At 49.3% G+C, this 12,244-nt stretch overlaps 1 protein-coding gene across 1 annotated transcript in view; it reads right to left on the reverse strand.

Annotated features, from left to right (window-relative positions):
- The window catches only part of FBN3 (fibrillin 3), a 77,105-nt gene that overhangs the window by 17,783 nt on the left and 47,078 nt on the right, over positions 1–12,244 (reverse strand). Inside the window, exons 39-51 of the mRNA XM_077121524.1 lie at positions 11,760–11,885; positions 11,242–11,391; positions 9,803–9,874; positions 6,831–6,956; positions 6,374–6,499; positions 5,891–6,016; positions 5,451–5,567; positions 3,845–3,973; positions 3,226–3,345; positions 2,027–2,152; positions 1,047–1,199; positions 890–955; positions 541–666 (exon numbers count right to left, since the gene is read on the reverse strand). Coding sequence (XP_076977639.1) covers positions 541–666; positions 890–955; positions 1,047–1,199; positions 2,027–2,152; positions 3,226–3,345; positions 3,845–3,973; positions 5,451–5,567; positions 5,891–6,016; positions 6,374–6,499; positions 6,831–6,956; positions 9,803–9,874; positions 11,242–11,391; positions 11,760–11,885 — 1,563 coding nt within the window. The remainder of the gene's footprint in view (positions 1–540; positions 667–889; positions 956–1,046; positions 1,200–2,026; positions 2,153–3,225; positions 3,346–3,844; positions 3,974–5,450; positions 5,568–5,890; positions 6,017–6,373; positions 6,500–6,830; positions 6,957–9,802; positions 9,875–11,241; positions 11,392–11,759; positions 11,886–12,244) is intronic.

A 12,244-nucleotide genomic window follows, 5' to 3' on the forward strand; every position in this document is an offset into this window, starting at 1 on the left:
GATGAGTGAAAAAATGAATGAGGTTATGAGTTAGTGGTGAATGAATGAATGAGTGGATGAGTGAGTCAATAAGTGAATGAATGGGTGAGTGAGAAAATGAATGAATGAGAAAAGAAATGAGTGAGCGTAAGTGAGTGAATAAATGAATAAGTGAGCAAATGAATGGAGGGGTGAGTAAATGAGTAAGTGGATGAGTAAGTGAATGGGTGAGTGGATGACTGAGTAAATGAATAAGTGAATGAGTGAGTGGATGACTGAGTAAATGAATGAGTGAATGAGTGAGTGGATGACTGAGTAAATGGATAAGTGAATGGGTGAGTGATGAGTGGATGAGTGAGTAAATGAATGAAGGAGTAAATGAGTGAGTGGATGCATGCATGAATGGGTTGATAAGTGAGTAGATGTGTCAGTGAGCTAATGGATGTTTGAGTGGATGAGTGAGTGGTCACAGGAGGAGTCATGAGAGAAAGGGGAGCATTGAGGGTGACTGACTTGGACAGCGACTTCCCAGACACCCCCTGTTCTGCCCTGGTCCCTCACCCACACAGTGGATGCCGGAGAAGTCCAGGCTGTAGCCAGAGGGACACTGGCAGCGGAAGGAGCCGTCGGTGTTGATGCAGAGGCCATTAGTGCAGACGCTGGGGCTCTCAGCACACTCATTCACATCTGCAAGGGGCAGGAGCCCCCCATTTACTACCAGGTGGGCCCTGGCACCCAGACCACACTCAGGACCCCGGACGCGCCCCTCCTGGGAAACCAGAGCCCAGGCTCCAGGCCACGGTTGGGAACCCCCCCCACCCCATCCCCATTGGTCCCGGTGGGAGCCTGGGACATGGGGACACAGGCAGATCTGAGGCGGGGCTGGGTGGGAAGAGGGTGAGGGCCTCACCTTCCCGAGAGTCATCCAGACCTGGGACTGCCCCGTGGCCAAATGGACACAGCTCCTGAAAAGTAGCTGGACACAGAGGGGAAGGGGTGGTGGTTGGGGACCAGGTACAGGACCACAGGAAGGGCGCGGAGAAGGGGACCCAGGGAGGTGCACTCACCACTGCCCTCCTGAGGACACAGCTCGCAAGGGTCACCCCAACCCTTGCCAGGCCTCTGGCTGCAGCAGCATCTGGTTTTGGAGGCATTGAAAGCTTTGGGCACCAAGCACTTTCCGGCCTCGAACTGGGTGAAGCAGAAACTTGGCCGTGTGTCTGTGGGATGGCAGAGTGGGAGAGACTGGGTTCGAGGATGGACATGTGCACTGGGTCACTGAAGGTCAGCCCCCAGGCTTTGGCTTGGCCACTGAAAATCCCTTTCAGCAATATCCCACCCCATCTTCACTGCTTGGGGGTTGCCTCTGAGCCAGGGAGAACGTTCAAACTCGGTCATGGTTTATTCCTGGGATCAGAAGACTCTCTCTGGAGAGGCAAAGCCAGAGTTCAGAGAGCTAGAGGATCTTGACTTCAGACCCCAAATTCTCATCACCGACTCCCAGTCCTGGGCCCTGGACTCCCGGCCACCTGTAAAGCCCTCCAGGGGGTGGAGTTTGGTTTATTGGTGGGTTCTCTGGCTCCCATAACAACATAGAGTGGCTGCCTTGAACTGCAGGAGCCCCCTCGCCCCTGATGCCCCTCATCTGTGGGAGAAGAGGCTAGCTCAGACTGGAAGAGGTTAGCCCACACTGGACAAGGCTAACTTAGCTGTGATGGAGCCAGCCCAAGGGGCCTATGAGTAGCTCAGACTGGACAAAACCAGCCCAGACAGGGCAATGGTGGCCCTTGCAGGACAACTTGAGTCCCACTGGGCCAACCCAGCCCAGCATGAACCAGTTTAGCCATCCATAAAAGCGGCCTCTCTGGACAAGGAGTGGCTTGCCTGAAGCTGACCCCAACTGATAGAGAGAGATAGCTCCCCCTTGGCAGGGCTCCTGAAGTTGCCTATCAAGGAGCCGTAGCTCCCTTTTCTGAGTGTTCGTAACTCTGAGTCTTCACCACCTACCTCCCATCCTCCTCCTGGAGCCTCTGAGCTCCAGACTCACCAAAGCACTGGTGCCCGTTGTCAGAGAGGACAAAGCCAGGTGGGCACAGGCACTGGAAGCTTCCAGGGCTGTTGGTGCAGGTGCCAAAGAGGCAGACGCTGGGCTCTTCCAAGCACTCGTCAACGTCTGGAGGAGGCAGGAGCATGAGCTGGGACCCCTGCCAGGGTGAGCTGCCTCAGCCATGAGAAGGGGCAGGTGGAGTGGGGGCCCAGCCCAGAAGGGTCCAGGGGTCCAGGCACTAGATGGACAGTGTTTGTTGGAGGTTTGTTGGGTCTTTCCTAGACAGTGCCTCCAGGGTAGGGGTCATGGGCAAGAAAAGTTCATCTTTAGAGACTGAAACTGTGCAAAGATAACTGAGACCAGATGGATTTCATCTCCATTGGGTGAAGTTAGCCCAGGTTAGACTACATCGATTAGACCAGAGCAGGTGAGGTCAGACTGGGGTCCAGGCTAGCCCAGAGTGGATTAGGCCAGCCCAGATGGAAGACTGGATCAGAAGTCATGCCAGCCTGGTTCAGGTGAGCCCAGAGTGTACAAGGCTAACCCAGATAGAAGACTAGGTCAGAGGACAAGGCTAACCCAGATAGAAGACTAGGTCAGAGGAAGTCAAGCCAGGCTGGTCCAGTCAACCCACTTTTTAAAGGTTAGACCAGAGAAGGTCAAGCTGGCTCATCCAGGTTAGCTCAGGTTGTATGAGGCTAGCTCAGAGGGAAGACTGGACTAGGGAAGATGAGGCCAGCTGGGCTCACGTTAGCCCAGGTTGTATATCATCCACCATCTGTTGTAAGCTGTCCCACTGTCAACCAGGACAAACGGAGGCTCAGAGCAACTGGAGATTGCACAACCAGAAGTGAGAAATGTTCCTCTGGATTACAACTCTCAAAATCTCAACCTCAAGGGAGCATGTGAGGAATTCCATGTCTGGGGGCTTAGAGGGGCAAGGAGACCCCACAATCTGGCCATTTGCTAGGATCCACAAGAAAGCTGGTGGGTCCACAGAGAGAGCACTGTCCTGGTTATCCAAAAGCAATTGGAATAAACCCATAAGAGCACACAGAGCTGTGCTTGGCATTGTGCTTAAAGCATCTCCACCCTCACCCGTGACCACACAGTTGGTAGTCCCATTTTACAGATGGGGAAAGAGAGGCCCAAAGGCACCTTCCTGGCCCCAGAACTGGGAGGGCTGGCTGGAAACTCACCGACACAGTGTTCACTCTGCACCTGAAAGCCAGGGGGGCAGATGCAGTGGAAAGAGCCTTCAAGGTTCTGGCAAGTCCCTGGTAGGCAGGTTCCCACGAGGCTAAGACATTCATTGATGTCTGTGGAAAGGGTCCCAGCAGCAGCCAGGGGGCTTTGCCTCAGACTGGGAGCAACACCTGCAGATTGCATGCAGGTCGAGTACCCCAGGACAAAGCCCTCCTGGTGGCCCTGCTTGATCCAGGAGAAGGGCTGACTTCAGGACAATGGGGTGGCCAGGGAAAGCTTATCTGGAGCCTCGTGGGAGTCATAAGTGCAGCCAGAGGATGTCCAGAAGAGGGGAAGAAGGAGGAAGGTTCTTTATGTTAAGCTAAGGAACATCCACTTAGTAGCTCTACTACTCTTCATTGCAGAATTTAAGATTTCCAAGACAACCATACTCTAAAGCACAAGACTTGCATAGATGTGGGTGTGATGTGCTGGTTTTAGTTTTCTCTTCTTACACCTTGAAATAAATGCATGACTAATAAACTGAACCAGGCCCACTCAGCCATCCCAGTCACAGGTAAACTTGGAGCAGGAGCTGACTGAGACACCTCCCAGTGCCACAGGGAGACTCACCCCTACAGTTCTTCCCATCAGCCGTTAGCATGAAGCCATCCTGGCAAAAGCAGTGGAAAGAGCCCGCTGTGTTGAGGCACTGGCCAAATCGGCACACCTGTCCTGCCAGGGTGGCACACTCATCCACATCTGCAAAAGGGAGATAGGCAGGTCAGGGTCACTCAGAGCCTGAGGCAGGACTGAGCCTCCTTTCTGATTCTGTCCACCAAGAATAAAAAAGTTGAGAGCAGTGACGTCAATTTATTGAGCTCTCATGAGCTGGCTTCTACATATTAGCCATTCAACTATCCTGTGAGGTAAGCACTTTTGTAATAAAAAGCACTTAGTGCCATGAATTTGCCTCTAAAGACTTCCTTAGCTGCATCTCACAAATTTTGATATGCTTGTGTTTTCATTTTTGTTTAACCCAAAATATTTTTGGATTTCCTTTAGGATTTTCTCTGTGACCTATGGGTTATTTAGAAGTGTGCCGTTTAATTTCCAAGTATTGGGGGGATTTTCTGGGTATCTTTGGTGATTGATTTTTAGTTTAATTACATTGCTTTCTGAGACCCTAGTTTGCATGACTTTTGATTCTTTGAATTTTTTAAAAGTTTTTTTATGGAATAGAATAAAATCTTGCTTGATGAATGTCCATGTGCATTTGGGAAGAAAGTGAGCTCTGCTGATGTTGGATGGGATGTTCTATAAATACAAATATTGCCATACTTAATTTAGACTATGTGGCTGATGGTGCTACTCAGGTCTTCTGTATCCTTACTGATTTTCTAACTATTTGTTCTATTACTGAGAGCGGAGTGCTGAAGACTCGAACGATAATGGTGGATTTGTCTACTTCTCTTTCCAGTTCTACTGAATTTGCCTTATATGTTTTGAAGTACTGTTATTAGGAGCCTATGTATTTTTATTATTTTTTTTTAACATGGGCAGGCACCGGGAATCAAACCCAGGTCCTCGGGCATGGCAGGCAAGCACTCTTACCTACTGAGCCACCGTGGCCCGCAGGAGCCTATGTATTTTTGACTACTATGTATCCTTGGAGGACTAGCCCCTTAATCATTACATAATGCCTCTCTTAATCCACAGCAATGGTCCTTGTTTAGAAGTCTATTTGGTCTGATATTAACATAATGGGTACTACTGTTAACCCCCCTTTTTACACAGGAGGGAAGTGAGGCACAGGGAGGTTAAGTGACTTGTCCAGGGTCACACAGCTGGTAGGTGGCAAAGACAGGATTTGAACTCAAGCCACCTGACTTCAGAGTCCATGCTTCTAACTCAGCTTTAAACGATCAGTGCCACATTGCTCAGCTCTGATTTTTATTTCCTTCCCTCCCTCTCTGTGCTATGCATCTCCCTCCTACTGACAGCAATGTAGGTTCTAGAGAAGACCTCCCTGCAAGCACTCTTGCTGCCACCTGATAACCAAAGGAGTGTGGAGAAATTTGTGGCTGGTTCATTTCCTAGGGAAACCCCAACCTCTGAGCTTATTTTTCCAGTGGGAACCCCAGGGCAATATCCTGTATTTCAAAAGGATGACCTCAGGCCAAGGGTCCGCATGTCGGTGGAGAACACTGAGGCCTGCCTGCCAGCCCGGCCAGCTCACCCACGCAATCTCCGCTGGGCATCAGCTCAAAGCCTGGGAAGCAGAGGCAGTGGTAGGAGCCGACGCTGTTCTTACAGACTCCATTTCCGCACAGCTGTTGGTCACACTCGTCGATATCTACCCAAACAAAACCCAAGGCTCAATGCACCGGGAGCATCGGGGGGCTTGGGGAACGAAGGAAGGGCTGGACTCACCTTCCCAGCACCTGGCCCTGTCCAGGTGGAGGGGCCATCATGAGGGTGATGCCTGGGAAGCATCCCTGGGACCACTCATCACCCCCACTTTACAGATGGGGAAACTGAGGCACGGGAGGCAAATACATCATTTCACCTAGGACTCACACCTGGATGGGTGTGAATCCACCAGGGGAGGTGTAGGTGCCAGTGCCTTGTCCTCTGCAGCCTGGATTGACAGAAGGGAGCTGGAGGGAGGGGTCTCACCCATGCACAGGGTCTGGTCTGCTGAGGCCCGGAAGCCACGGTGACACCGGCATTTGTAGCTGCCCTCCGTGTCCTCACAGTCGCCATGGCGACAGACATTTGGGATCTCTTGGCACTCGTTCCATCCTGGGAGATTTGGGTGGCAGGCAGTGTGGGGTCACCAGATCCCGCCCCCCCATCCTTGCAGTGCTTCCCTGAGTCCTCCTATGATGTGGTGGTGGGGAAATGAGACCCTGCCTGCCTCGCCAGGCTGCTGGCATCATGCTCAGCCTTTCCCTCAATGCTCCCTTACCAACGGGTGCTCTTGGCACCCCCCCACCCCCACCCACCATAGAATAAACAAGGACACGGGCCTGGACAGAGCAGCACGCCACCCGAGTAACAGAGGGTTGCAGAGCCAAGCTCTGTCCTGCATTCTCTTCACCTTCCTGCCCCGTCCTGGGGCGTCTGACCTGTGGGCCCCGCCCTCAGGGCCCCGCCTACCCACGCAGGCCCCGCCTGACGACAGCTTGTATCCCCGGGTACACTCGCATTGGAAGCTTCCGGGGACGTTGACGCAGCCTGCATTCTGCTGGCAGAGGCTGGCCCCGCTGGCACACTCGTCTACATCTGGCGGGAATATACGACAGACAGAAAGGTGAGGGTGGGGGGGGTAGAGGTGGAAGGAGAAGTCTTTCTCGCCAGAACCCAACGGCAACCCCAACCCCTGATTTTTGGCGTGGGTGATCTCTCCAGAAGCAGCCAGGATTGGAGGGAGAGCGCTTATAAGGACGGAGGGCCTTGGGAAGGTCCGAGTCCCATTGTACGGGTGGGAAAACTGAGGCTCACAGCGTTTACGTGACGAGCCCAGAGAGTGCAGTGGGGGATTAGCATTCCACCCAGACCCCAGGGAGGGTGGGATAGATCTTGGGGGCGGGGCAGGAGGCGTGGGGCGCGGCACCTTCACAGAGCAGCAGGACGCTGTTGTAGTGGAAACCGGCGGAGCACTCGCAGTGGAAACTTCCGATCTGGTTGATGCAGACGCCGTGGGCACAGATGCCAGGAATCTCCCCACACTCGTCGATGTCTGGGAGGGGTGCCAGACATCAGGAACAGTTCATTCCCAAGGAAATTCTGGGGACCCTGAACTAAGGTACCTGCTGGCCCCACAGCCTGGGAGAGAACCCAGCCCTGATGTGACCAAAAGAAATCCTCTCATGGCCGAAAGAGGTCAGCGGGTGTTGTAAGAAACAGGCAATATCAACTGAAGAATGGATAAAGTATGTGCAGGCTGTCGAGACAACAGAATATTATTCAGCCCTAAAAAGGAAAGAAGTTCCAATCCATGCTACAACATGGATGAATCTTGAAAACATCATACCTATAGTTTTTTTGAGTTTTTTTTAATTTAAGAAAACAAATACATTTAGAACCTCCTACAATGGATATCTTAGTTAGCTTAATCACAGGCATATTTAAATAAAGTATCCATATAATCATTGTTAAAACCTGTGTTTGCGCAGTAAGCTTCATAAGTCAATTTAAAATTAGGCATGCCTATAGTTTTTACAAGGTGACCGTGTAATTGTGAAAACCTTGTTTGACGTGCCTTTTATCCAGGGTATGGACAGATGAGTAAAAAAAAAAAAAACACGGAAAGAAAGTAATAAATAATAAGAGGGTTAAGGGGTAAAATTAATTGGGCAGATGGAAATACTAGTGGTCAGTGAGAGGGAGGGGTAAGGGGTATGGGATGTATGAGTTTCTTTTTTCTTTTTATTTCTTATTTTTTTTATCTGGAGTGATGCAAATGTTCTAAAAATGATTATGGTGAGGAATATACAACTATGTGATGATATTGTGAGCCAGTGATTGCACACCAAGTATGGACTGTAATGTGTGTGAAAATTTGTTAATAAAAATATTTTTCAAACAAACAAAAAAGTAGATGGGCCAGCCCTTTTATCCCCCTATCCCATATTATTGACAGCCCCTTCCAACATGAAAAAGTTAGAATGGGCATAGCCCAGATACCCCTAAAGAGCAGAAGAAAGATCAAAGGTGATGGTGGAGTTATGCAGAGAAGGTAGGGTTTAACAAATGAGTATGACCGCTAAATCATTATACTCATATTTCTTTTAGCCTCCAGTACTTTAGAGCAGCTAGAAATAAAAACCTAAAATTGTGGAATTGTAACCCATTCCAAACTCTGAAATCTGTTCTACAACTAATTGTTATGATGCATTTAGAAATTTATTGCTTTTATGTATACACATTATTTAAAGAGAAGGAGGAATGTAACAGAGAAGATAGGATTTAACAAATGAGTGTGACTACTGAATCATTCTATTGATACTCCTGTTGGTCTCCAATGTCTTGGAGCAGCTAGAAGAAAAAACAAAAGAAATCGTGGAACTATAACCTATACCAAACTTTAAAATCTGCTCTATAGATACTTGTTGAAATGTACTTGGAAACTTACTGCCTTTTTTTTTTTTGGCATATATGTCATATATCACAATTAAAAAAGAAAAGGAGAGAGGAAAAGGCTAAAAAACCAACCAACCAACACTATGTCAAGTGAAAGAAGCCAGATACAAAAAGACAAATACCGTCTGACTCCACTTCGATGCAATATCTAGAGTACGCAAATTTATAGACAGAAAGTAGATTAGAGGTTCCAGAGGCCAGACGGAAGGAAAATAGAGAGTTATTGCTTAATGGGTACAGAGTTCCTGTTTGGGATGATGAAAAAGTTTCAGTAATGAAAGGTGGTGATTGGAGCACAATGTAGTAAAAGCAATTAATGACTCTGAATTATACACTTAAAATGGTTAAAATAGCACAACTGAAAAAATAAAAAGGAGGTGAAGTTCTGAAACATGTTGCAATGTGGTGAACTACAAAAGCATGGCTTAGGTGACAGAAGCAGTCATGAGAGGCCACATATTATATGACTCCATTTATACGAAATGTTCAAAAGAGGCAAACCCGTGGTGAAAGTAAGATTAATGGTAACTGGGGGGCTGGAATGAGAGGGGAAAGGGCATGGCAGCTAATGGGTATGAAGTTTCTTTCTGGGGTGATGAGAATGTTTTAAACTTAGATTGAGGAGAAGGCTCCCCTACTCTGCAAATATACAAATATACTAAAAACCACTGAATTGTATACTTCAAGTGGGTGCAGTGCATGGTATGGGGGCTGCAACTCAATAAGACTTTTTTTTTTAAGAATCTGGGAGCTACCAAAATGTCCATCAACAGGAGCACATGATTGTTTGTAGCTACAGCAGAGAAAACTATGCAGTGGGACAAAGGGGTGAGAAGTACTGTGTCTAAGACATGACCTGGTCTTCAAGATGCTGTTGCCAGGTGAAAAAAAGCAAGCTGCAAACTAACAGGTATGTATGCATGGTACTGTATAATTTACGTAAAAATCCCCAGAAAAAACCACCAGGTATTTCCAATGGGAGACTTACCTTTCTGTTTACATGCATGGGAGAAAAAAAATAAATAGAAAAATAGAAAGATGTACTCCCAAGTATAAAGTCTTAAACTTCTGGGGAAGCGAGAAGAGATTTAGGTTAGCAGAGGTGAAAAGAGGTGAACTGCATGTTATCTGGCACAAAATCCTTTTCTTAAAAAAATAAGGATAATACATCTTGGGATTAAAACAACAAAAAGTGGATTCAGCGATTAAACGCCCCACACTTGAATGTGGCAATTGGGTATTAAATTGTACAGAACCTCATGGAGCTTAAAAAGAAGTGTTTCTGGGGCAGGACTGCTGGCCAGGCCTGGGTTGGGGGTGGGTTGCAGGTATTGGGGGAGGGGGCACGGTGGGAGGGGGGCAGGGTATAGGGGAAGCTCAGAGTTGGGACAGGGCAATGGCAGAGGGTCATGGGACCACTGGCAGGGGCTGGTGGTTACTCACCAAGGAGTTTTCCTGTGTGGATGTCAAGGACAAATCCGGGAACCTGGTTCCCACACAGGATCTGATAGTCCACTGGGTAAAGGAGAACAGGGCAGGGCTAGGGGCTGCAGGCAGGACCTCCCCTGAGGCCCCCCCTTCATGCCTCTGCACTCACTCCATCCCTCCCTGTGAGCCCAGCCTCTTCTACCTGGTTTCCATGCCTCCTTCCTCTATCCACTTTGACCAGCAATGGGAGGAGAGAGAAAGCTGTGACCCAGGCATTGCTGTCTTCCAACTCACAGATCCAACCTTCTCATTCCTTCCCGGTCTAAGTGACTTCAGCCTTTCCCCAAGGACCTCAAGTTTGGACCTCAAGAACTCTACCTCCTGCCCCGACCTTTCCTCGGACTATAACTCCTAGGTTTCAGCCACACCAATCTACTCACCCTCTCCATCGAGCCTCTAAACTTTGCTCATGCTGTTCCCTTTGTCTGGAACTCCCATCCTCCCTTCCCTTCCCTAGTGAACCCCATTTCAAGCTCGAGGCCTCAGCCAGCCCCATCAGCAAAGTCTTCCTCCCCCGACCCTCCACCCTGACCCACATCCCCAGGAAAGACGGGGCTCCCTGAACCTTATGGAACGGTCCCTCTCTTGATTTTCGGAGAGATGATCCGATCTCAGCCAGCCCCCTTGTTGGCATGACATCTGTCTATGTCCTCTAGTCAATCTGCCCTTCAGATCACCAAGGGCCATCCCTAAATCCCAGCATAAAACTTGTCGGCTACAAGATGATCTCCTTGACAATCCCAAGATCAGAACTAATGCTTTGCATCTTCCTCGGAGGTTTCCCTAGAACCCAGCACAGAGCCCTGGGTACCGAGAGATGCTCAATCGTCACCCCTCCCCATTGTACCAGAAGCCCTTACTTGCTCCTTTTATAGTGTTGCCTCACTCCTGCAGTCTGTCCACGATTATCTCCACATTCTCAACTGCCAACAAGTACAGCTCCAACCTGCCTCTGGGTTTTTGCTCATTCTGTTCCCCTGCCTGGAATGCCCTCCCTCATGCTAACCTTGGATACTGTACAGGTCCCTGGCCTCCCCAGAGCTTCTCCAAGTCCACCTGTTCCCCAGTCCAGGGCTCTCAGCTTCCTCCAGCCACTCGCTAGTACACAATCCCCATACTGCTCTGTGAGTCCTTAATTCAACAGCCTTCCCAACAAACGAGGCCCAACCGACCAGCCCCGAAATTCTCAAAATCTGTAAAATGGAAGGAAAGCTGCCTTGCTCACCCCCCTGCCCACCATAACTGATTTCTATGCACAGGGACGTAACTTTGACTCTTGAGGGCTCAACAGAACAGGGAGAACTCACCTGGGAACCCTAAGTGGGCTCTGCCCCTATAAACCCTGGGCTAAGGAGGGTCAGGCTGGGAAAAGAAGGTGGAGGAGGGTCACTCACGGCTGGTGGGAGCCGGGCAAGCCTCGCAGGGTCTGTTCCAGGCCTGGCCGATGTTATAGGAGCAGCAGCATATCTTCTGAGTCATGTTGAAGGCCAGCTCGTTTTGACACGTGCCATTATAGTACCGGAAGCAGATGCTTTTTCTCATGTCTGCCATTGGGGTCAGAGGGAGGATTGGGTCAGAGTCACCAGAGCCAGAGAAAGAGAGGGTCAGATGGATGGGAACTCATTTACAGATGCATCTGAAAATTACTGGCTTGATGTCTCTCCCCCAAGATACTTGGGGGTGTCAATCAAGTTTCAGTCTTTGTTGGGCAGTGCACAACTTGGGCAGCCATATATGGCAGCCCTGGGACCCTGAGTCCTGTAGCCTTGCCTTTCTTGTTCACTGCTGAAACCCAGCACTTCACATACCCCATGTCCTCCCTCTCTGTCCTCCCCAAACATACCTCTCCACACTCTTCCAAGGCTCGTCACCCTCCCACAAGTGCCTGCCCCGTGGTCATCACACTTCTTACCCATACAGTTGTTGCTGCCATTGGCTTGCAGGTACTCTGCAGGGCAGACACAGGTGTAGTTCCCCAGGGTGTTGTAGCAGGTGCCAGGGCCACAGATGCCCGAGTGTGCGGAGCATTCGTCAATGTCTGCAGGGGGAGGTGGGGGCATGGGGGGATGGGCAGCATTTGAGAATTGTCTGGATAAAAATTCCCCACCCCAGGTCCAGGGGAGTTACTTCACCATGGGCTTGAGTTTTCATTTCCAAATCAACTTAAAATGTACAGACATCTTAGTCACAGAAAAAGGTACGATAGGGCATTAAGGAAAAAAAAAAAGCAGAAAAGGATGGTACATTCAAAGAAACAAGATAAAGCATCAGAAGATATCGGTAAGGAAAACCAGATGTTGGACATACCCGACAGAGATTTAAAATAATGATCATAAATAGGCTCAAAGAACTAAAGGAAAACATGGACAAAAAGGAAATCAGGAAAATGATAGATGG

This window comes from Tamandua tetradactyla, chromosome 11 (assembly GCF_023851605.1).
Source record: "Tamandua tetradactyla isolate mTamTet1 chromosome 11, mTamTet1.pri, whole genome shotgun sequence".
NCBI classification, from domain to species: Eukaryota; Metazoa; Chordata; class Mammalia; order Pilosa; family Myrmecophagidae; genus Tamandua; species Tamandua tetradactyla.